The 26,468-nt window shown below is 43.4% G+C and overlaps 1 protein-coding gene across 1 annotated transcript in view; it reads left to right on the forward strand.

The window, feature by feature from the left end:
- Positions 1–26,468, forward strand: part of si:ch211-267e7.3 (ADAMTS-like protein 2) — a 117,546-nt gene that overhangs the window by 33,492 nt on the left and 57,586 nt on the right. Inside the window, exons 3-8 of the mRNA XM_060829665.1 lie at positions 8,309–8,384; positions 11,979–12,081; positions 16,729–16,874; positions 23,486–23,609; positions 24,713–24,793; positions 24,904–25,079. Coding sequence (XP_060685648.1) covers positions 8,309–8,384; positions 11,979–12,081; positions 16,729–16,874; positions 23,486–23,609; positions 24,713–24,793; positions 24,904–25,079 — 706 coding nt within the window. The remainder of the gene's footprint in view (positions 1–8,308; positions 8,385–11,978; positions 12,082–16,728; positions 16,875–23,485; positions 23,610–24,712; positions 24,794–24,903; positions 25,080–26,468) is intronic.

Below are 26,468 nucleotides of genomic sequence, written 5' to 3' on the forward strand. Positions count from 1 at the left end.
GCTATCTTGTTGGCAAGGACGAGTTGGAATGAAGGGTCTGTTTTCGTGCTGTACATCTCTATGACTCTAATATCTGGGTGGCATGCATGAGTTGACTGAAGGGTCAGATGTCATGCTGTACTTGTGGCAAGGGGCAAGGTTGCTAGGAACCCAACTGGAGAGGTTCACACATCGTGTTGCAGGAACATTGGAGGTGACAACTCAGTTAACGAATTCTTTCAGGGAAAGGTAGTTGGGAGACTGATTGGTAGTTCACAAGGTCACAGTGAACAAAGTAAGATTTTTGAGGAGCAGGATGCTAGTGGATATGAAAGGTGGCTGCGACATTTCAGAACAATGCACCCACAATATAGTTCAGCACTTTGCTAATAATTCAACAACTTACATTTATATATTACCATTAACCTAATGAAACATTCCCAAGTTGATTCACAGGAACATTACAAAATGCGACATGGATGTTATCTACCTAGACTTCCAAAAGGCCTTTGATAAGGTGCCTCATGGGAGGCTGCTGAGTAAGGCGAGGGCCCATGGGGTTCGAGGTGAGCTACTGACATGGATTGGGGATTGGCTGTCTGACAGAAGGCAGAGAATTGGGATAAAAGGTCCTTTTTCCGAATGGCAGCTGGTGACAAGTGGCTCCTGCAGGATTCAGTGTTGGGGTTGCAACTGTTTGCTTTATATATAAATGATCTGGATGAAGAGACTGGGGGCATTCTGGTGAAGTTTGCCGACAATATGAAATTAGGTGGACAGGCAGGTGGTTCTGAGGAGGTGGGAGGCTGTAGAAATTTTTAGACAGTTTAGGAGAGTGGTCCAGGAAAATGGCTGATGAAATTCAACGTGAGCAAGTGCGAGGTCTTGCACTTTGGAAAAAAGAATTCAGGCATGGACTATTTTTTAAAATGGTGAGAAAATTCATAAAGCCAAAGTACAAAGGGATCTGGGAGTGCTCGTACAGGATTCTCTAAAGGTTGATTTGCAGGTTGAGTCCGTGGTTAACAATGCAAATGTAATGTTGTCACTTATCTCAAGAGGGTTGAAATATAAAAACAGTGAGGTGCTACTGAGACTTTATAAAGCTCTAGTTAGGCCCCATTTAGAATACTGTGTCCAATTTTGGGCCCCACATCTCAGGAAGGACATACTGACACTGGACCGTGTCCAGCGGAGATTCAAATGGATGATCCTGGAATGGTAGGCCTAATATACGATGAAGGGCTGAGGATCCTGGGATTGTATTCATTAGAGTTTAGAAGGTTGAGGGGAGATCCAATAGAAACTTACAAGACGATGCATGACTTAAAAAGGGTGGATGCTGGGAAATTGTTTCCATTAGGTGGGAAGACTAGGACTCATGGCCACAGCCTTAGAATTAGAAGGGGTCAATTTAGAACCGAAATGAGGAGACATTTCTTCAGCAAGAGAATGGTGGGCCTGTGGAATTCACTGCCATGGAGCATAGTGGAGGCCGGGACATTGGATGTCTTCAGGGCAGAGATTGATAAATTCTTAATCTCGCAAGGAATTAAGGGCTACGGGGAGAGCAGGTATAAGTGGAATTGAAACGCCCATCAGCCATGATTAAATGGTGGAGTGGACTTGATGGGCCGAAGGCCTTGCTTCCACTCCTATGTCTTATGTCTTATGACATTGGTCCACATAAAGAGATATTCAGACTGGTGAGTAACAACTTGATCAGAGAGTGGATTATAAGGAATATCTGAAAGGAGGGGAGCAAAATGGAGAGGTGGAGAAGCATTGACGAGGGATTCTTGAATTTAGGGCCTAGGCCATATGTGAGACCAACAACAGCGATGCAATTTAAATATGAGATGCCCAAATGAGGACTGGAGGAGATTACGTGGGTAGGAGGAGGATGACCGAGGCAATGGAGGGGTTTGTAAACTAGAATAAGAGTTTTACAATCAAGATGTTGTTTGAATAGGAGCCAGTGCAAATCAGTGAGCATTGATGTGATAGAAGAAATGGAAACCTGTGTGTTAAGACAAGCACCAAAGGTTTATGGGAGACCAGCCTGGTGTATGATGGAATAGTCAAGTGTGTAGGTGATGCAGACATTAATAAACTTCAGCAGCATGTGATTACAGACAGGAACAAATTTGGAGTGATGTTACAGAGAAGGTGGCCTTAGTGATGGTATAAATATGTGGTCAGAAACTCAACTCTGTCAAATATGGTATCAATGTTGTGAACAGACTAACTTAATCTCACACAGTTGCCGGAGAGAGGAAGTTGGTGACTTGGTTGCTAAGGAACAGAGTTTGGTGTGAGGACTGTCAACAGTGGCCTCAGTCCAGACAGTATTTCATTAAAGGAAATCTCTGCTCATCCAGTACAAGATGTCAGATGAGCTGTCTGATAATGTAGCATCAGTGGATTTGTTGAACTGAGTATTGCAAAACTAACGCCACACTGTCAAAAAATATTGCTGAGGTGCAACATGCAGATGAGAAATGGGAAGCACCAAGGATAGATCCTTGGGAACACCAGAGTTAAAGTGTCGGGAGCAGGAAGAGAAACTGTTGCAGGCAATACTCTGGTTACATTCAGTCAGTCATTGGATGAGAGCAATGCAACCCAGAGGATGGCAGTCGAGAGGGTTGGAAGAGTATGGTGTGGTCACCTGCGTCAGGGTTTGCAGACAAGTCGGGTAGGATCAGCAGGGACAGTTCACCTTTCTCATAGTTACATAGGATGTCATTTGTGACTTTGATAAGACAGGGGCAGCGGCTGAAACCTGATTGGGAGGATTCAAACCAAGTTCCAAGTAAGGTGGGCACAAGTTTGCAAGGATGGAGAGATCAAGGTTTTTTTTTGGAGAGGAATTAAACATGGATGTGGAATCTTCCTGGTTGTCACTGTCTGCACAACTGAGTCAGCTGATGAATCCGTACCCCTGCCCAGTTGGAAGAGGCACTAAGGGTGATAAGAACACAGTAATCTGGGAGGGAGACTTCAATGTCCTTCACCAAGAATGGTTTGGTAGCAACACTACTGTCTAAGCTGACTAAGTCCTGAAAAACTTAACTGCCCGAGTTGGGAAGGTGGTGAGGGAAACAACTTGAAGGAGAAACAAACCACTTCACCCTCACTGTCACAGATACATCCATCCATGGTAATATGGTTAGGAATGACCTGCTTTGAGAACTGTTTTAGATATAAGGATCCCCTGCTGAGTAGTAGCGCCCAAATATCAGAAAATGTTTTTTTTCATGAAAATCTTAAACAGTGACTTTTGAAAAAGAAAACTTGTTTTGACCCTTGCTTGGAACTTATTGACCATTCCTCCATCAATAAACCAAACTCCTAGAGCTCCCTGCAAGCAGTACAAGAGCACAAAAGGAAAGGGTGATATTGAACTTGTACGAGATGTTTGTTAAATATCAGCTGCACTGTTATCTGCGGTTGTGGGCCCCGCAACACAAGAAAGATGTAATTGCATCGGTGAGATTGTAGAAACTATTTACAAGAGTGGCTCCGGGAAGGAGAAATGAGGATGGATTGAAGATGTCAGGACTGTTCTCAAGGAGAAAAATGATGAAAGGAGATTTAATAGAGGTCTTCAGAATCATGAGTGGGCTGGATTGAGTAAATAGGGAGAGAATATTCCTGCTTATAAAAGAAAAACGAATGAGGGGGGCATAGATGTGAGAATGAACCTTTTCCACACAGCAAGCAGAATGGATTGCATGGAAATGTGGCGGAGACAGGTTCAACTGTGGCATTTTAAGGTGGTGTTGAATGATTATTTGGATGGAAATGGTGAGCAGGGATATTGGAAAAAGGCAGGAGGTTGACACTAGGTCATAGAACCAGTACAGGCATGATGGGCTGATTGGCCTCCTGTGCTGTACCAGTTTTATGATTGTGATTCTAACAGCACTGTGGGTGGCTCAAGACATTGGATCACCCCCATTTTCTCAGGGGTAGTTAGTAATAGTCAATAAATCCTTATCTTCCCAATGATGCCCATAACCTTCTGTATGAGTTTAAAAAAAAGGTGCTGTCTGTGGACAACAGTTAACATTTTAGTTATACTGTACATTAAATCATTTTATCTGGACAGGCATATTGATTTGGCATGCTTACATTAAGAGCGAGAATGTAGACCTTGGTTACCTGTAATACATGTAACAGGTACACTATACACTATAGCAACTCATTGACCCTCCTTTGACAGCGCCTTCCATCTAGAAGGACAAGGGCAGGCAGACTGATGGGAACACCACCACCTTCAAGTTTCCCTGCAAACCACATTCCATCCCAACCTGGAAAGATATCGCTGTTGCTGGGTCAAATTTCTGAAACATCCTTCTTAACAGCACTGCAGGTGTACTTGCACCAAGTGCTCCGCAATGGTCCAATGAGCTCATCGGCAACAAATGTTGCCCATTTCTCATGAAGTAATTGAAAATAAGTCTGAGAGATACATAACTGTCAAGGATGCTGTATCTCCTGCATTCTGGCATCCAGTATTGAACACTGGGAAATGGGTTAAAGTTTGACATTGGCTCCCCTGAGACTTGTGCCTTACTTACTCTGGAGAGATCAAGGAGGGCTACTATCAGCATCCAGAGGAGAAGTGCTCAGGATGATGGTAAAACAAGCCATTCAAACATGTCTGCTTTTTTCTTTCTGTTTTTATTTTAGTATGACTAGCTGTGCTGTGTATTTTTACTTGAGTAATTTGAACAGAGTATTTAAGGCAGACCTTTATGATGAAGGAGGACCTGATTGGGATCACTTTTTGTTTAAAACAATGGGATTGTACAAAATGAAATCAACAGCAGGACTGCCAGCACATCAGTAGAAGTTAAAACGCTGTGCAGACTTTCAGGTCATAGGTTAATCTCTTTCCTCCGAGTCTTATTTCCTGAAGACACACAGACGTCTCATCATCATTAAGCATGTTATTTAAATGTAAAGTCTAAATAAAAAGGGGTTGGATGAAGTGCTTTTTTATCAAGGCAGGAAGCAGCGTGGGAATTCCTCGGACATTCACATGGTGGCTTAATGCAAATTGCTTTTTTTTGAAAGCATTAGTGTGACTTTAAAGGAAAGCTTCTCAGATGGTGTGGCTTGTTCACAGTGAGCCCTTTTGGACCCCTTGCTGATAAAGGCTCCCCGCCTGGTGCTTTTCATATGTAAAAGGGCGAGGTGAAAGTTCACTTCCTCCTCTGCCATTGTGCTGTGACTCCTGACCTTGCACTCGGTTTTCTTAGCCTGAGCTAATTCAGTCTGTATCTTGGGAAAGGCTCCCCACTGTGGCCCCTCTCGACACTTTTCCCGTCCGTGGGAATCTGTTCACTTCCTATTGCAGGCTCAGCCATCTGTCACTACAATGGCATTGGCCTGCCAATAGTGGACCGATGAAAATCAGGGATGTGAGAGGCGCAAGAAATTTTGGATACACTTCTCTTGAATGTTGATGCAGATTAAGTTATGCCATGCCTTTGGAATGTTGTCCTGACTTTCCTGTAGCTCCCTCCATAGTTTCTCTTGAACTGGTTGCTCTTCGCTCGAGGTTAGGTTGGTTGTGACGGTGTTTCGCACACTCGTCTCTCCTCTCTGCTGAGTTACCATGTGTCCCCAGGCCTTCCCATTCCTCTGAAGGCCCCTGGGACAGAGCAAGTTCCTCAGTAAAAATATTTATTGCCTGTCATGACTGTGTGCTTCGCAACTCCCTCTATAAAACCCTCTGCTTTGTTCTTAAGCTGCTTTTGCAAGGCTTTATCAAGCCCTTTCTGACTGACTCTTCCCTCTGGACTTGATAATTTGACTTTGCCTTTATTCTCTGTGCACCACCTTTATCATCCCTGCATAGAGAAACAAAAAATATAAGTTGCTGTCCTGAGCAAAGGGCTCAGTGAAAGAATTGACAATCATCTGGATGCCTGTCTTCTGTGACATGCATTCAGCCCAACGTGGATGGCAAGGTTCTTCAATCCAGCAATCAACCTCTCCTCATCCTTTTACAGCAAAATGAATAGCTGAGTTGAAGGAACAAATTTCCACTTTAACTTGGAGATCAGGCTCATTAAATGCTTGAGTTTCTTTCAGTATCACAGCTCAAGGTTGTTGCTGGCAGGACTGGCTGCTGTTGAGAAGGTGATAGTGAACTGCCTTCTTGGATTGTTGCATGCCACGTTCAAACATCCAAAATTCCTTGTGTTTTGTGACTTTCATGGGATTTTCCTGAAAAGGTGGTTGTTGCAAACAGAAGAACAAGTACACCACAGTGATTGCTTCGGACCTAATACTTATTTCTTTTTGTGAAGAATTTAGTCCTTGTCCCTCACATTCCCCATATACAAATACCAGCATATCAGATTGAATCTTCAATTCCTTTACACTGAGACGAGATGGTTAATTAAGCAAACGGGTTGGATCTGATAAAGTTCATGCTGCAATCCCTGAGCTTTGTGTGTGTGAAATGCATGTGTCTCACTTGATACCTGTTCCCAGTTCACTCCATATGATTTCAATTTTGACGCAGTGCACACACTGCACCAACCCTCTGAAGAGAATCTCATCCAAATCCACCTTATCCCTCTAACCCTTCATTTCCCATGGCTAATCCACCTAGCCTGCGCATCCCTAGATGCTATGGGCAATATACCATGGCCTGTCCATCTACAGAGGGACCTCGATTATCCGAATTTTGGATTATCCGAACAAGATCGCAAGGTCCTGATCCATGGCTAAACTATGTTATCAGGCATTCAATTAACTGAAAAAAACACTCCCCACCCATGGCCTTTGGATAACTGAGGTTCCTTTGTAATGTACATTTTTGGATTATGGGAGGAAACCGGAGCACCCGGAGGAAAGCCACGCTGACACAGGTAAAATGTGCAAACTCCACACAGACTGTCACCCGAGGCTGGAATCAAACCTGGGCCCCTGGTGGTGTGAGGTAGTAGTGCTGACCACTGAGCCACCATGTTGCACTCTGCTACAGACTTTGTGCTAGGTTTAGTTAAGATTATACCCAGGTTGGTTATGCATTGCTGTCAGCTGCAAATCGAGCTGTGTCTGAGAAAGAGAGGAGCTAAAATTCTTTGTGAGGAAGACCGCATTTGAAAGATTTTTTGTGACTTGAGTTTGCTGACCTAAATGCTGAGTAGACTGCAGAGCCAATTTCAAAGATCTGTCTGAGTTGTACCTGCCATGTAATGTGCAAGCTATAGTTTACAATTGACCACAACTTGCCTATTAATTCATGTTTACCCAATGTTGACTTTGGCGTTTAGAATATAAGTGCTTAACTAAAGATGATACCTAATGTTTACTTTGCTTGACTATATAATAGAAATTGTCCTGATTCAAACTATGGACTGCAAACCCAGCCCTCATGAGCAAATAATTGGGACTTTGGAATCATAGATTCCCTCCTGTGTGGAAGCAGGCCATTTGGCCTATTGAGTCCACACCGACCCTCCGAAAAGTATCCCTTCCAAACTACTCGATGATGTTAAGGGATTCCTCCCTTTATCTATGGACAAGTACAAGCACTTCCAATCTTTTTGTTGTGTACCTTGCTATATGCATATTGACTGTTGGCTTTGCCTTACTAGTAATGTAACACTTCAAGAGTTTTTCATTAGCTTAAAATGCAGTGGGAAATTTTGGAGGGAATTCAAGGTGCTGTATAAAAATGTAAATTCTCTCTTCTTGGAACATTGTCTTCAAAAACTGGAGTATGGAGCAGTACTCGAAAGGGAGGCTAAATGGGAGAGCACAGAGCGTGAGTTGGGTTGGATCACTAAACTGAGCATATTGGGATGCATCATTGGATTCTGGCCAATGGATTGAACCGAGTCATCATTAGGAAATGAGAAAGAAGAAAGTTCTAGCAAATGGCTCACCTTTCAGTCAAGGTTCTTCAACTGCGCTTCCGTTTCCTGACACAGCAATAGGTCTTTCTGAGAAAGATACACATTGGGAGTTTGCTTATGTAACTATTTAAGAAAGAGTAACATTTTGTTCTGCATTGCTTAATTCATTGAATGAATTTCCTACGTTATGGATATTACACTGGTCAACTTTCAAATAGTTGTCAAAAATTCAAAGTTGCTTTTAAATAGGGAAAGTTGGAAATGCTCAGCAGGTCAAGCAGCATCTGTGCAGAAAGAAAGTGTTCATGTTTCAGTTTTGGGACCTTTCATTAGGTGGTGAAAGCTGCAGTCCCGTTATGAGAGGATATAATTCAGTTTGAGCTGTTAAATTGGATTCAACTGTACAGCATATTTATTGAAACGTGGCTTTTCTTTTGTTGCAGACGTATAATTTCACAAAACAAGAATGGCACCTTTTGCACTGGATCACCTCGGCGCTACCAATTATGCCAAGTCCAGGTACAATTTTCTACTTCTGTGTCTCAAAGTCTGTTTTATCTTATCTCTTTCATCCCCCCTCATTCTTGCTTCTTTGGTACAAACTCACTCGCAAATAACAATGCCAGATATTCAATGCTTTTCCTTCATTGAGTCTATACTGCCAATGGTCACCATTGGATTTATTTTTGGGATTTTACCTGGTCTGACAGTCACCGACATTGCTTTAAATGAACTATGTGTTGCCAGAAAGTTTAGTTTTTCCCTTTATCTGCCCAACGTCTTATAAACAACAAAGATTCAAGGGTCAGACAGAGAAACTTTGCGATTGCCACTGCAGAATGGCATGCACCCCATAGTACCATACCATCCTTCTGTCAGCTTTGGCACAACTGATAGCACTTACCTCTGTGAATCAGAAGATTTTCTCTGCAATCATGAGATCCGGGCATTGCTGGCTAGGTCAGCAATTATTGCTCATTCCTAATTGCCCTCGAGAAGATGGTGAGCTACCTTTCCAAACCGCTGCACTCTTTGGAGTATATTTACACTCACAGTGCTGTTAAAAGTTTCCAGGATTTTAGCACAGTGATAATGAAGGAATGAAGATGTTTTTCCAAATGGCTTTGAAGGGAACTTGCAGGTTGTGGTGCTCCAATGTATACAGAGTCCTACAGCACGTAAAGACCCTTTGGTCCAACCCGTCCATGTCAATGAAGTTTCCCAAACTAAACTAGTCCCACTTGCCTGCATTTGACCAAATCACTAAATTGTTCCCATTCATCGACCTATCAAATGTCTTTTAAATGTTGTAACTGTGCCTGCATCTACCACTTCCTCCGACAGTTCATTCCACACACAAACCACCTACTGTGTGAAAAAATTGCCCTCGGGTCCCTTTTTAAATCTTTCCCCTCTCACCATAAAAATATTCCCCCTAGTTTTTAAACTCACCCAACCTAGGGAAAAGACCTTTGCTATTAACTTTATCTATGCCCCTCATGATTTTGTAAACCTCAAGAAGGTCACCCCTCAACCTCCTTCGCTCCAGTGAAACATGTCCCAGCCTATCCTTATAACTCAAACCCTTCAGTCCCAGCAACATCCTGGTAAATCTTTTCTGAACCCTCTCCAGTTTAATGATATCCTTCCTATCGCAAGGCAACCAGAACTGTATGCAGTACTCCAAAAGTGGCCTCAACATCCTGTACCACCTCAACAGGACATCCCAACTCCTATACTCAATAGTCTGAGCAATGAAGGCAAGTGTGCTAAAAGCCGCCTTAACTGCCCTATCTATGCATGATGCAACCTTCTCACAACCATGTATCTGAACCCCTGGTCTCTCTGTTTGACAACACTACCCAAGACCCTGCCATTAACTGTATAAGTCCTGCCCTTATTTATTTTATCAAAGTACAATACCTCACACTTATCCAGATTAATCTCCATTTGCCACTCCTCAGTCCATTTGTCCAATTGATCAAGATCCATTTGTAATCTTAGATAGCCTTCTTCACTATCAACTATACCACCAATTTTGATGTCATCTGCAAACTTACTAATTATGCCTCCTAAATTCGCATCCAAGTCATTTATTTAAATGAAAACAAAAGTGGACTGAGAACCAATCTCTGGAAAACTGCTGGTCACAGATTGCCAGTCCAAAAAGTAACTCTCCATCACCACCCTCTGTCTCCTACCACCAAGCCAATTTTTTATTCAATTGGCAAGCTCACCCTGACTCCCATCTGGTCTAACCTTACTGATTAGTCTACCATGCGGAACTTTGTCAAAGACTTTACTGAAGGCCGTGTAGACAATGTTCAATGCCCTCATCAATTGCTTTGGTTACTTTCTCAAAAAACTCAATCAATGTTTGTGAGTCATGATTTTCCACACACAAAGCATTGGGCTGACCTTGTTGTTCTAGCTGGTGTGGTCATGGATTTTGAACTAAATGTCGAAATAACCTCCCAACACCAGGTTATAGTCCAACAGGTTTATCTGGAAGCACTAGCTCCCAAAGTGCTACTTCTTCAGCAGATGGTTGGCAACCACCTGATGAAGGAGCAGTGCTCTGAAAGCTAGTGCTTCCAAATAAACCTGTTGGACTATAACCTGGTGTTGTGTGATTTTTAACCTAGTCCAACAAATCGAAGGAACCTGGATGAGTTGCTACAGTGCATAGGAACACAGGAACAAAGGAGCCTGAGTAGACCATTCAGCCCATTGAACCTGACTAGATCATGGCTGATCATCTCCACAATGTCACTTTCTCACACTGTCTCCATATCCCTTAATATTGCAGAAATCTATCAGTTTCTGTCTTGAACCTTCTCAATAATTGATCTTTCACAGTCCTCTCCGTCAGAGAATTCCATCAATTCACAACTCTCTGGATGAAGAAATTCCTTCTAATGTTAATTTTAAATCACCTGTCTAGTAAGCGGAGGTTGGTTACCCTAGAACCCGGGGACAATCTAGACTAACACTGCATCTGTCACATCCTGTCACATGCAACACTGACTCACGCATGCAGATGGTATACACTGCTGCTACTGTGCACTGGTGTGAAGGGAATAATGTTGAAAGTGGTGGATGGGATACTGATAAAACTAGCTGCTCTCTCCTGGTTTTGGTGTTGTGCCTCTTGAGTGCTGTGGGAGCTGTAGTCACCAAGTTGGCAATAGCCCAATCCCAGGCCTTGTAGATGATAGACAGGCTTTGTGGAGTCAAGTGGTGAGTTACTTGCTGCAGGATTCCCAGCCTCTGACTGGCTCTTGTAACTAACAACAATAGTTATTTGTCAGGTCCAGTTGCATTTCTAGTAACCCCAGGATGTTGATGATGGGATATTCCGTGATGGTGATGCCATTGAATGTTAAGGTGGATAGATTCTCGCTTGTTTGAAATGGTCATTACCTGGTACTTCTGCGGCAGAAATGTTGTCTGTCAGTTGTTAACCCAAGCCTGGATATTGTCTAGGCCTTGTTAAAAGACTGCTTCAATATCTGAGGTGTTGCAAATGGTGCTGACCAGCGTGCAGTCATCAATGAACATCCCCATTTCTGACCTTACGATAGAGGGAAGCAGCTGAAGCTGATTGTGCGTAAGTCACTATTCTGAGGAACTCCTGCAGACACGTCCTGGAGCTGAGGTGATTAATAATTAATAAATGATGAATTAATTAGCCGTAACCATCTTCCCTTGTGCCAGGTTTGGCTCCAGTCATTGTTTCTGAGTTCAAGTCTCAAGTAAGATACTTATGGGCATGAATGTCAGTGCAATATGAAGTGAGTGCTGTATTGTTCAGTGATGAGATGTTGAACTGTGGTCTAATTTGCCCTCTTCAGTGATTGTAGATGATCCAAGCAGTATTTTCCAGGCACCTTGGCCAATGTTTACAGCTCAATCAACAGAATTAAAGTATGTTGTCAAATTGGGTGTTCATCAGAATTTTCGGTGAGCAGCAAATACTGCAGTTTTCTCACAACACAGCAATAACTCACTTCAGAAAAGTATGTAATTCATTGTAAAGCATTTGATGATATTCTGAGGTCATGAAAATGTCACATAATTGTGAGATTTTTTCTCATTCTTGTTTCTCCATAGCCCTGTCCAAATAATGGCATCAGCTTCAAACAACAGCAATGCTCAGCTTTTAATGCCAAAGCATTCAGTGGGCGATACTATCACTGGGTTCCACTGTATCCAGGTAAGGAGCATGGTAGTCATCTTTAAAAACCCATATTTTCAACCATCCCTTGTGACCGCCTTACATCACATCCCTTAGTGTCATTAGACTCCAGAAACCTATTGATATCTGTCTTGAATCTGCTCAATTGTTGACCTTCCAAAGCTGTATTAGGCTAGACATTTACGGAGAATCATCACTGAAGAAACTGCTTCTCATCTCCATCTTACATAACTTGCCTGAGATCCTGAAATTGTTCCCTGATTTTAGACTTACCAGCCAGAGGAAACAACCTATCTATATTCACCCTGCCGTGCTCTGTAAGAATCTTAGATGTTTCAAAGAAACATAGGAACAGGAGGAGGCCATTCGGCCTGTCGAGCCTACCCTGCTGTTCAGTATGGTCATGGCTGATCACGCACTTCAAAGACCTTTTCTCTCACCATCCCCATTATGCTGTATGTCATCAGTAATCAGATTATCAGTAAAGTTCTCCTGCACCCACAGTCTTTGTTTCATTTTCCCTCGCTTGCTTTCAATGTAGCACTCTCCCTGATCACTTACCTTTCTTAAGTGATCTAAACTATAGGGATGTTTCAGAGCTTAAAAAGGTGTTGCTGGAAAAGTGCAGCATAGCAGGCAGCATCAAAGGAGCAGGAAAATCGACGTTTCAGGCATAAGCCCTTCTTCAGGAATGCATTCCTTCTTCATTACTGAAGAAGGGCTTATGCCCGAAACATCGATTCTCCTGTTCCTTTGATGCTACCTGACCTGCTGCGCTTTTCCAGCAACACCTTTTTAAGCTCTGATTTCCAGCATCTGCAGTCCTCACTTTCTCCTATGGGGATGTTTCACCGTGTTTTCAGCATTTTCTAGTGCTGTGGTGAACAAATCAAGGATTTTGTCAGGTACTTTAGCAAAGTCCAAGATGAGTTCTACCTGTAGATTAACTTGCTTGCTGATTGTTCAACTATGATGCTCCTCGTTGGCACAATATTTTCCACCACTATTCACCATGTCATGTTAATGATAACAGTGTAATAATCAGTCACTCTTCAGGACAACCTCTTTATTAATACCAGTTTCTTTTGGTTATCATTTAATGAGATTTCTGGAAGATTTTCTGTAACTTATTCCATGAAGACAGCTGTAAAATAACTATTTAGTTTTTCGGGTACATCCACGTTGTCCATCATATATTCTCCAGTCCTACCTGTAATGGGCCCTGCAATTGTCTAAGCTAATCTTTTTCTTTTCACATACCTAAGAAGTTTTTAACAGTCTGCTTTCATATTTCTTACTCTCTTGAATTCGCATTCTTTTCCATTGTCATTTACTATGTATTTTTTTGTAAATTGAGAAAAAGTTTTAAATTTTTTACAAAATTACAAAATCACTACAAAACATCATAACAATCTTATAACATAAGAACAATGACAGTAAACAAACTACTACTCTATCCCAAAAACCACTGAGGAGAGAGGGAAAAAAACCTACAAAAACTGCAATTCATTAAATAACTAAAAAAAGCTAAATTAAGCCAAGTTGAATCAAAGTAGACTAAGTTACATTCAGTTAAGTTACTGCACTCAGTGCAATCCCATCAAAGCTCACCACCACCGGGAGCATCAATAAGCATACCCGTATTTGTTCAGAATTCTTCCTCCCACGGGCCCCTGGACCTCCAGACGTAGCTCTCATGACTACACAGAGGTCCTGATCAATGTAGCTGACAAGTCTGTGACTATGTAATTCAGAAAGGGCCGCCTTTGCGTTTTCTGGTGCACCATACTTGTAAGGAAGTCCAGGGGGATGTGCTCCATAACTAACCTATGCCACCCATAGAGTGCTGGGGGATACTCTGAAAACCAGTTCATTAGAATGTTCTTCCTCGCACAGAATGAAAGAATATTAAAGTTTCTTCCCATGCACATTCAAAGAGGGAAATTTGGCAAATCCAAGAGGATGGGCACTGGATCCACCTTGACCTCAGTTCCCAAGACCCCTTCCAAAACACTCGCTGTGGCACCCCAATACCTACAAAGCTTGTGGTGTGACCACAAGCAATGAGGAAGAGTACCAACATTTGTTTTACATTCGAGGCGCGTTGGGGACGCTCCTGTCTTAAATTTCGGAAGCTGCTCCAGTACAAATGAGCCCTGAGGAGTACTTTCAATTGCATAGCCTGTGTCCTGTTGCAAATCAAAATCTTCCTTCTGTTCTCCCAAATATCTTCCCACTCCTCTGATGAGATCTCCACCCCCCAATTCTTGAGACCAGAATTGAGCACAGCCGCTCAATGTCCTTCAAGACATTAATACCTAACAAATAATAGAGGGTGGTGACTGAAAGAGCGCCCGTGGACTGAAGCATTCTCCTCTTCATATCTGACTTACAGAGACTAATCATCAATGATGGCTTTTTCTGTTTAAAATCCCTAAAATGAAAGTAATGAAAGAGGTCCCTCCTAGATAGCTCATATTTCTGGCTCAGCTGCTCAAAAGACGTCATGACCTCCCTGTCAAATAAATCTCCCAAATAGGACACTCCTCTAGACTCCCAGAGCTTAAAGCCAGAGTCCATCGACCCCGGATGGATTCCTAACATTCCTACTATGGGAGTGAAATGGGAAGGTTTTTGTAAATTGCCCTGACCTTATTACATTATTCTCCATGCTTCAACTATGTTACGGACAATCAGATTTCTGCAATGGTCCGTAACAGTCCTCATCTTGTCCATAAATAACAAATTGATGAGGCGGCATTTTGCCTGGGAGGTCTTGCCAGATTGGCTGCAGGTCCATAGTCAGTCACAGAGGATAGATAGTAGGGAATTCAATTGATATTTCTTTAAAGCTGTTTTCGGATCACTATACAACACTGCCGCCCATCTAGCAAAAACCCCTCCAAGACCAAACGGCTCCAGTACATAAGAGGTACGGCCACTCCACCCAGTCTTGCACTTTCTCTGCACCCAGGGAGGCTGCCAAGCCCAGAATTGACCCTTGCTGGCGTACCTGAACCATATTTAACACTGTTCTAATATTATTAGTAGACCTACGATCGTTAGTAAAACCTGTCTGGCCCTCCTTTATGATGAAGGGCAAAACCCTCTCCAATCTCAACGTCAGCATTTTCGACAGAATTTTAAAATCCACATTCAGTAACGATATGGGCCTGTTCGAAGTGCAATCCTCTTGAGAATAACAGAAATATTTGCTTCTCTCGGAGGATGCGAGGCAGTCCTGACAGTACAAGTAGTTGCACGTATCCAACAGTTGCCCGGCCAGCATGTCTATAAATTCCTTGTAAAACCCATTTTGAAGTCCGTCTGGGCCAGGTGCTTTTCCACTCTGGAGCTGCCTCACCACCTCGTGTAACTCTTGGATTGTCGGAGGGGTATTCAAAAAAGACGCCTGTTCTGAAGTTACATCTGGAAGGTCCAGAGTTTTAAAAAAGGATTCCATCTTTGCCAATCTGTCCTCACAGCCTCCGACTGGTACAGCTCAGAGTAGAGCTGCTTAAATACTGTATTAAACTTCTTGGTATTGCAAGTAAGACTACCAGCACTCTCTCTAATGGATGTGATAGATTGGGCAGCATTCCTTCATAATTTTGTTTCTTCAAATTTAGGACCATAGTTTTAGAATTAATTATTGCTTTCAAACTAAATGCAAAATTGCTTCACATTGTGGTTTCCCAAGTGCTCCTTTTATAGCAAGGCTTTCACATTACACAACACTAAATCCAAATCGCCCGATCCAAGTTAGCTCCTCAGCCTATTGCTCCAGAAAGTATGGAATTGTGGGCAATGTCACTGGCCTAGTAATCCACAGACCCAGGCTGAATCTCTGGGCAGACGGGTTCAAATCTCACCAGGATAACTGAAAGAATTTGAATGCAATTAATTGATCTTGAAGATAAAGTTAATCCAAGCGATTGTGACAATAACAACAATAATCAGTTGTTGTGAAAAAGAAACCCCATCCGGTTTACTGTGTCCTTTATGGAAGGAAATCTGCCATCCTTACCTCATTTGGCCTACATGTAACTCCAGACCTACCACATCATGGTTGACCTTTAACTGCCCTTTGTAAAGGTCTGACAAGGTACTCAGTTCAAAAGCGATGAAGAATGGGAAACAAATGCTGGTCTTACCGGCACCCTATGAAAGATAAGAGAACACGAGGTATACAGACCAGGAATTCATCCTGCAAAACATTATTGTTGATTTTGTTAATCCAATCTATTTGTAAGTTGAATTTACCCATTATTAGTGAAGTACCAATATTGTATACATCACTGATTTCCTGATTTGTACTGTGCTCAAAATTTTCACCAAAGGATGAGGCTCCTTGCTGTTTATTAGCTCCATCCAAAGTGATTCTAGATCTTGACCTTTCCATCCTCCCATACTAATGTAGAAACTTAGTCTTTTCTAAAAGTGTGATTTCAACTATATTTCTGTTTTGCATACCTCTTTCTGAATGCTGGATTTCCTTGGATGTTCAGCTCCTGATCTTGATCACCGTGTAGCTATGTCTCTGTGATGGCAAGCAAATCATACCCATGTACTTCAATTTGTTCATTGAGACCATCAGCCCTTTTGTAAATGCTGTGTATATTCAGACAGTGCTTTTTAACATTATTCTCTATTCCTATCAAACAGATGACCACATTAATATTTCTAATAAACCATGTGACCTGCAATGCACCACTATTGATGGAGAGAGGCAGTTAATGGTTCCTGCTCAGGATGGAACATCGTGCCGAGACCGAACCTATCAGGGTGTCTGCATTACTGGCCGATGTGAGGTAAGGTTGATGGGTTTGAGTGAACTTTGAAGAATCCATCAAACTGCATTGCTGGAAATCAGCCCTCCATTGACATGATAACAGTATTTAAGAATAAAGGGTGGACAGTGTAGTGCAATGTAGTCACTTTAGATGCTAGTTCAACACTGAATTTTGATTCTGCATCAATATTGAGTTGCATTGAATAGGTTAAAACAGAAGATAGTCCATTTTGCCACTTAGTTAGATTGTGCCTGGTTTGTCTTTCAATTCCATTTGCTCCATAGCCCTTAAAAACTGCATGTTGAACAGTGACATTGTGGTGTTGTTCAGTCTCAGGAGGAGAACAGGATCATATGTTTGAGGATACGTAGTAATTAGTAAGGAGTTGAGGACTGGATCTCGCCAAAGTTAACATCAGAATGAAAACAGTTTGAGAAAAAAAATGATGGTACAAATCTATTGGAATAGACTGGGACTGTTTTCCCTGGAGTGTCGGAGGCCGATGGCTGACCTTTCCGAGGTTTATAAAATTATAAGAAGCATGGACAGAGTGAATATCCAAGAGCTTTGTCCTGGGGTGGGGAGTCCAAAACTAGAGGGCATAGGTATAAGGTGAGAGGGTAAAGATTGAAAAGGGATCGAATGGGGCAGCTTTTTCACACAGAGGGTAGAGCGTATATGGAATGAGCTGCCAGAGGAAGGGGGTGGAGGCTGGTACCATTACAGCATTTAAAAGGCATCTGGATGGGGAGATGAAGAGGAAGGGTTTAGAGGGATATGGGCCAAATACTGGCAAAAGGGGCCAGATTAATTCAGGATACCTGGTCAGTATGAACAAATTGGATTGAAGGATCTGTTTCCATGCTGTACAGCTCTATGACTGTACTGGTTAATTTCCAAGACCTGACCGTTTCCGCCACAAGGTCTGAAAGGAAATGGCTGAGGAAATTATAGATGCTTTGGTCATGATCTTTCAAAGCACTCTTGATTCAGGGATTATCCATTTAAATTGGAAAATTGCAATTGTACCTCAGGTATTTAAGAAAGGACAAATAAGGAATGTACCAGTTAGTTTTGTGGAGCTTATTGGAATCTGTTGTTAATGTAGATAATCTCTACCTGTCAAAGGCCTGAAACATTTTGAGCTGATTGAAGGGAGCCAGCATGGAGTACTATCATCAGAAAAGAAGGAGATATTGGCCTTAATGTACTGAAATAGAAGATATACGTTTTAAAAAAAAACAGTTAACAGGAACCTCAATATAGTACAATGGCACAGTAAATGGACACAGGGCAGTAGTGATAACCTGAATGAAATAACTCCACAGAGGCTGGCGTCCCAACACTAAGCCACCCTTTATTTACATGTGGCAAGTCCTTAACTCTGGCTCAGCCTCATCAGAATCTGCACCCAGAGTTTCTGACACTCCTGTTTATATGTGTCTGCCAGGGCCCCCTGAGTGGACCAGGTGTACAGTTCCTATCAGCAAACTAACTTTCTCTGAAGTGCAGCTGGTTGACCTCATTACAGTCGCTACATTCCTTCCTCTGCCTTTGAGGGCATAATCTGGTCCTTTTTCTCGGAGAGCTTCCTGGGGATTTTGTCACTGGGTTAGGTTCCTCCAACCAGACGCTGTGTAAAGCGAGGGAGCCACCTCTTGCGCCAGGAACACCTTGGTCGGAATTTACTCTCTTCCTCTGCCGGCAAAGACGTCAATGCGGCGACATCTGTCATGGCCCTCTCAGATTCAGCAGTCTCATCAATGCTTCTCAGAGAGGGTGAACGCATTGGTTCTGACAGCCTTTCCAACTGTTCTGAGGAACTGGGCATGTTTTGCTTCCACACCATTCGTGAGTTCGTGGCTTTCATATGGGCCATGTGCTTGTTCTGGACTGTCGCACCATCCCGAACTTTGCACGTTACTGGTACTGACCTCCCGCCAACCTGCCTCTTACCCATGCAGGGCCATTCCTGTAGTTCTTACACCAAACGTCATCCCTTGTAGCAACTCTTCCCCCTCGCATAGTGGAGTCTTGGGCCCAGCACAGGCGTTCCTGGTGTTATTTCACCAAGATATCCTTCCAAGGTCCGGGAAGATCAGATTTAACCCTGTTGCAGAGTCTTCTGTGCATTGGCAATTCTGCCGGTGCTATTCCTGTGATCAAATAAGAACCATGACAGCTTGGTATCTAGCAAAGCTGTAGGCTGTTTCTACAAAGTTTGACTGGTCTTTCTGCCAGGCCATTGGATATAGATGGTATGGAGCTGTCCGTATATGTCAACTTAAGGTAAAACGCATTCCCTGCTGGTCCGTTATTTGTGATCGACACTTCTGGGCATCCATGTATTGAAGAACGATGCACCAGTTTTTCTATCGTTGTCCTCATGTTTGGCAAATGAACTCTATGCACATGTAGAGTCTAGATTAGAGTGGTGCTGGAAAAGCGCAGCAGGTCAGGCAACATCCGAGGAGCAGGAAAATCGACGTTTTGGGCAAAAGCCCTTCATTAGAAATGGAGGCAGGGGATGGAAAGATAAGCTGGTGGAGGTGCTGGGGAGAAGGTAGCAAAGAGTACAATAGGTGAATCTTCCACCTCGGAACACTTCAACCCCAGGGCATCAATGTGGACTTCACCAGTTTCCTCATTTCCCCTCCCCCACCTTACCCCAGTTCCAACCTTCCAGCTCAGCACTGTCCTCATGACCTGTCCTATCTGCCAATCTCCCTTCCTACCTATCCACTCCATCCTCCTCTCTGACCTACCACCTCCATCCCCACCCCCATTCACCTATTGTACTCTCTGCTACCTTCTCCCCAGCCCCACCCTGCCCCACTTGTCTCTCCAACCTGGAGGCTCCCTGCCTCCATTCCTGATGAAGGGCTTTTGCTCGAAAAGTCGATATTCCTGCTCCTTGGATGCTGCCTGACCTGCTGTGCTTTTCCAGCACAACTCTAATCTAAACTCTGGTTTCCAGCATCTGCAGTCCTCACTTTTGTCTCTATGCACATGCAGCCACTTTGAGCGGGTGTCCACGATGACTAAGAACATTGAGCCTGTGAAAGGACCTGCATTGTCATCATGTAATCAAGCCCAGGGTTTACCCAGCTATTGCCATGAGTTTGGGGGAGCCGCTGATGGTAATTTTTGTCCTTGTTGGCACTCTGGGCACTGCTCCAGCAACAAGGCTATGTTTGCATCTAATCCTGGCCACCAGACATAACTTGTCGCAGGCATCTTCATTTTGGAGACCCCTGGATGATCCTGGTGGCGAACTTTGCTCAAGACAAGCACTCTTCCTCCCCATAATAATATGCTGTCCTCGACTGTGCTCTAGTCTCTTCAGGTCCAACAAGGTTTCAATTCTGATTGTGACGATCCTTTAGCTTTCCCCATCACCACCAGTTGTTTCAGTCTGGACTGGGCGGCACAGTGGCACAGTCGTTAGCACTGCTGCCTCATGGTGCCAGGAACCTGAGTTCAATTCCCGTCTTGGGCAACTGTCTGTGTGAAGTTTGCACGTTCTCCCCGTGTCTGCGTGGGTTTCCTCCGGGTGCTCTGGCTTCCTCCCACAGTCCAAAGATGTGCAGGTCAGGTGAATTGGCCATGCTAAATTGCCCGTAGTGTTAGGTACATTAGTCAGAGGTAAATGTAGCGGAATGGGTCTGAGTGGGTTGCTCTTCGGAGGGTCGGTGTGGACTTGTTGGGCTGAAGGGCCTGTTTCCACCCTGTACGGAATCTAATCTGGACAGGTCTGGATCTTTGTGTCCAAAATCTGATACTGTCAGCTGTGACTGGAAGTATGTACAGAAAGTTTAAAACCCTTACAGACAGTTCCATTGGTCGTGTACTTGCTAGAGGGAGGTGGCTCAATGCATCTGCATTTGCTTCTCTGTCTCCCGGATGGTGTTCCAACTTGTAATTATTGGAACTTCGTATTAGATTCCCCGCTGAATTCGGCCCAAAGCTGTGAGTGGCACAGACTTGTCTCTTTTTAAGCAGACCTAATATGGGTTTGTAGTCTGTTATTATCACAAATTTTCGTCAGCTAAAGTATTGGTGGAACTTCCTATCTCCAAAACTGACCGCCAATCCTCCTTCCACTACCTGGACGTATTCATGCTGTCCATTAGCCAAAGGCTTTTTTCAGGAGTTGATGCAAAGATGGAGGCCAGGTTGTCTATGACCTTTCTGTGATAATTTACCAGCCCAAAACATGACCTATGCTCCTAGACAGATGTTGGAGCCGAGGCACCTTTGATTACCCTCACTTTATCTTCCAACGGGTGTAACAGCGTTTCAGAATCAGAGGAGGCTTGGGGTCGTTATATTCCTTACCTAAATCGGTCAAATCTCCGGCTCCACGAACCATCAGGAGAATTACTTGTTGCTTTTCATCTGCCCCAATGTCACTTGCCCAGAAAAAAAATAACGCATTCTTTCCACATACTGGGCCCAGTCTTAGATGGCAGGATTAAAGGAGTCAAGCTTCCCCAAATAACGGTATGATGCCAGAAATGCTTACCCCCAACTCAAAGGTAAGTGTTGCAAGCAAATTTCTTCAGAAAAGTGCTTTGTTCACGTCGCCACTGAAATCACTCCACCGAGGCCGGTATCCCATCACCAAGCCACCCTTTATTTACAAGTAGAAAGTCTTTGACTCTGGAACAGCCTCATTAGAATCAGCACCCAGAGTGTCAGAATCGCTGATACTTTTTTTTCTGTCAGCCAGGGCTCCCTGATTGGGCCAGTTTAATAGCCCCAATCAGGGAACTCATATGTTATGGTCCAGCTGGCAAATCTCATTGCACTCACTACAAGTAGTTGGTCTGTCAGCCTCACAAACCTGTTTCATCTTGAATAGGAATGTGTCTGGTATGTTTGACTTCATTGTTTACTTTCGACTCGTATTCTCTGGTACCCTTATGTAATCACAAGTTGTCAGTTTCGGTCTTACAAATTTCAATAGATCTGTAGGATTCATAGCATTTCAGAGACGGGTTCTAGAAGGACTGAACTGGCCCTGATCCACGCTAGCTTGTATCTGGTCATGTGCTTGATGATTTCAGTGAGCATAGGCATCTTGCAACTTCACAATGTCACCTGCAGTGAGTGTATGCCTCAGTCACTAAATGTACACCAAGAAATTGAAGAGGTGCTTTGTGGAATCCTATTACGTCTAGCCATTGACCGTCTTTCTTCTCCACTGTGAGCTGGCATTATCTGAACATATATACAATGGAATGATCAGTGGATTAGCAATCTGTCCTTTAAATTTAGGGAACAATCCACAATAGGGAGAGGCTGAATAGGCTAGGGCTGTTTTCCCTGGAGTGTCAGAGACTGAGGGGTGACCTTATAGAAGTTTATAAAATCATGAGGGGCATGGATAGGGTAAATGGACAAATCCTAGACTTGGGTGGGGGTGTCCAGAACTAGAAAACATAGGTTTAGGGTGAGAGGGGAAAAATTTAAAAGGGACCCTCAGGGGCAACGTTTCCATGCAGAGGGTGGTGCGTGTATGGAATGAGCTGCCAGAGGAAGTGGTGGAGGCATCTGGATGGGTATATGAATAGGAAGGTTTTAGAGGGATGTGGTCCAAGTGCTGTCAAATGGAACTAGATTAGGTTAGGATGTCTGGTTGGTATGGACCACTTGAACCAAAGAGCCTGTTTCTGTGCTGTACATTTCTATGACTCTATGACCAGTTTGTGTGGACTTGCTGATGAATGGTGCCTGCAAAGTTCGAACATGATATCAATCCACTAAATCAAACTGTTCCTTTAAATACTTGGTGGAGAGCTATTTACAGGGCTCAGACCTTTTAGTACTGAAGTTAGGACATTATTTTGAAATTGTTTATGATGTTAGTATGGCCTCTTTTGAAGTACTGCATCCTGTTGCCCTATTAGAGAAAGGATATTATTAAATTGGCGATTGTTCAGAAAAGAGTTACCAGGGTGTTGTCAGAAATAGAGGGTTTGAGTTGTAAGGAGAGGTTGGATAGGCTGGGACTTTTTCACTGGGGTGAAGGAGGTTGAGAAGTGACCTTTATAGAGGTTTATAAGATCATTAGGGGTATTGATAAGGTGAATCTGGTATCTTTTCCCTAGTGTGGGGGCATTTCAAAACTAGGGGGTCTGTTTTTAAGGTGGGAGGCGAAAAATTTAAAGACATGGGGGCATTTCTTTTTACACCATGAGTGGTTCACGTGTGGAATGAACTTCCAGAGCAAGTGGTGGATGCAGATATAGTTGCAAATACATGAGTAAGAAATGTTTGGAGGGATATAGACCAAGCACAGACAGATGGGGCTAGTTTAGTTTGGGGTTATGGTTGGCATGGATTGCTGGGTCTTAACTCTGACTCTATGACTGTGACATTTTATGAAAGCTGAATGGAACTGATTGCATCACTATTTCGAAAAGCTGGCACAGATATGATGGACAGAATCGCCTCTCTCGATGCAGTGTCACTTTCTGATACCTCAGAAGGTCTGCATTAAGAGATACTAGGACCTCAGATTGTTAGGATTGACAGCTCCCCAGAGACTGCAGTGAATGGCGCTGTCTGGAGTAAAAGATCAGCTGTCCAGAGTCCCAGTCAATGTAACACATGTTTCTTTGCAGCCTGTTGGTTGTGATGGTCTTCTGTACTCCTCCAAGCGGCTAGATAAATGTGGACTCTGTGGTGGTGATGGCAGCACCTGCTTCCGAATCTCGGGCACCTATCGACGTGGGATTACGCATTTAGGTAGGTGTGGCATCTAGCTCTTGGATTCACTTCAAGCAATGGAATATGTATACATTATTTGCCGATTGTTAATGGAAGGGAAGGGGTTCTCACTCTCACCTATCCACAAGCATCTTTGGTAAAGGTTGACACGGTAGGCCAGCAGTAGCCCAGTGGAAATCCTCGTAGCTTATTGATGTACTTTGTCACTTTACACAGGTGTTTGCTTTCTGTGTTAAATGAAGGCAATGGATTGGCTGGATCATCAGTGACAGTAACAACAGGGAGCTGGTGGCAGAGTGGTAATGTCACTTACTGGAGCAGTAATTCAGAAGTGCAGGCTCATCCCCTGATTCAGTACAATTAATAAATCTAGAATTGAAAGTTAGTCTCAGTTCTGGTGACCTTGGAACTGTTGTCAATTGTTGTAAACACCGATCTGGTTCACGAATGCCCTTCAGGGAAGGAAATCTGCCATCCTTACCTGGTCTGGCCTACATGTGAGACAGTTTCACAGCTAAGTGGTTTACTTTGAAACTGCCCTCTAAGCACGTTATACCAATTAGGGATCTGCCTTGCCAGTAGCATTAATGAAAGAATTTTTAAAAACCCTTCACATTTGTAGAGTACATTTAATTCAAAAATGAACCAACATACTTTGCAGTAGAAGGCAGAAATTGACACCTTACCACAGAAAGAGACATTAGACCAATGACCCAAACAAATATAGGCTGCAAGGATGGATATTAACGGAGGAGAAGTAGTTTGGATGCCAGAGAGATTTAGAGAGGGTGTTCCAGATCTAAAGCGGCTCCTGTCATGGCTGCCAAAGGTGTCTTGGAAAAAGTGGAGTTGCCCCATGGGACCTCTGTAACATGGCAGTGTTCCAGACCCCAGTAGAACTATTTATCATTAGATTACTTGGGAGATGTTACATGAGTGCTTTTTTGTGATACTTGAAGAAGCTTTTCACATGGGCTGCTTTTTGGAGCTGAGAAATATCAATTGAAACTCAGACTTTGGACGAGGAAACATATTTTAGTCACCGGGCTCTCCCAGGCAGCCCCACCATCCTTGCATTAGGATGTAACTGCTTTGATGATTTGACTCTATTTGCTTGGCAGGTTACCTCTTCATTACGAACATTCCCGTCGGTGCTTCTGATATCCAAATAATCGAAAGGAGGAAAACAGAAAATATTTTAGGTAACTCTGTGAAGTTATTTCAGACATTCTTTGTCCTTCACTCCCTTCTTGCTCACCTACTCCTCCCTTATTTCACTTGTGTACCAAATCACTTGTTTTATCTCCTAAAGCTCTCGCAGACGAAGGTGGTTACTTTTTCTTCAATGGGAACACAGCAATTGACAATCCTCGGAATTTCCGGGTGGCAGGGACAGTATTTAAGTACAGGCGACCTGCAAATCCACTGTCTGATGGCTTTGAATACATCATTGCCCAAGGACCCACCAATCAAGGACTGAATGTGATGGTATGTAGATCTGATAACAACAACAATAGGCTTTCTATCTCATGGCATGCCATCCATGACTTTGCAACAGCCAAGGGGCATAGGTTCTGTTAATACAAATCTTAACCATTGCCCCAATCAACAAAAAATATGGGAGCCAGCAGCAGGTAATGTTTACACTCGGGCGGGTTATTTGAAATAAAATCAAAAAGTGCTGGAGAAACTCAGCATGTCTGGCAGCATCTGTGAGAGAAAAACAGATGCAACGCTTTGATTCCAATGACCTTTCTTCTAATCAGAAAGGACTATCTTCCTTCCTTGCTGTTCTCCAGAAGGCAAAGCACCCTTTCTGAGTTACTATTGCAAGTTCCTTTTTTGTTCACCTTTGCTTTTTTTGTCCACTTTGCCAATTTTTTTTAATCAAATCCCTACAGAATGGGAATAGGCCATTTGGCCCACTAAGTCCACACCAAGTCTCCAAAGAGCAACCCACCCAGACCCAAGCCCCTACCCTATAACCCCCCCCAGACACTATGGGGTCATTTAATCCACCCAACCTGCATATCTTTGGACAGTGGAAGAAAACTAGAGTACCCACAAAAACTCAGGCAGACATGGAGAGAATGTGCAAACTCCAAACAGACAGTCGCCCGAGGGTGGAATCAAACCCAGGTCCCTGGTGCTGTGAAGCAACGGTGTCAACCACTATGGCACCTTCCCACACTTGGCTGCTGTTGGGCTACAGAGTGAATGTACCAGCCATTGATGGACATCAGCCAGCTAGGCCTTATCGCCCCCATCAACCCCATACCCCTGTGCTGTCCCTGTTAGTTTGGTTACCATTCATACACTCTTGTTACTGTCCTTATTGATACCTCAGTGCAGGAAGTGAGTTGGAATTGTATGTAACAATTAAAGGCAGAGCTCATTCTGCCCATCATGCCTGCACCGGTTCAATGTAAGAGCTAAGTAATTGGTCACACTCCTTGAGGGGTGACTGGCTCAATTGGTTAGATGGCCAGTCTCTGCAGACTCTATGTTACTGCACCGACTGAAGTCACCATGAAGGATTTACCTTCTCAATCTCTTCCCTCACTTGAAGCTCGGTGACCCTCAGGTTTAACCACTACAGTCCTCCCGCTCTAATGAGGGAGCAGCCCTATGGTCTGATAAGATTGTGGTGACTTTATCTTGACTCCTTGACTGTTTTTCAATAGCTGTGCAATTGTCATGAAAGTTGTTCTGTGATCTATAATTTGTGGTCAGCTTCAAGTGACAGCTCTGACCTCTTTAAAAAGCTGACAGAGTATCAATGGCCTGTGTGGTGACAACTTTAATTCCCTCGATGTGTAGTTGATTGTGGCCTTATTTCCCAGTGTCACACCACAGTGCAATTAACAATCTTTGAAG

The sequence above is a fragment of the Hemiscyllium ocellatum genome, chromosome 9 (assembly GCF_020745735.1).
Source record: "Hemiscyllium ocellatum isolate sHemOce1 chromosome 9, sHemOce1.pat.X.cur, whole genome shotgun sequence".
Classification (NCBI taxonomy): domain Eukaryota; kingdom Metazoa; phylum Chordata; class Chondrichthyes; order Orectolobiformes; family Hemiscylliidae; genus Hemiscyllium; species Hemiscyllium ocellatum.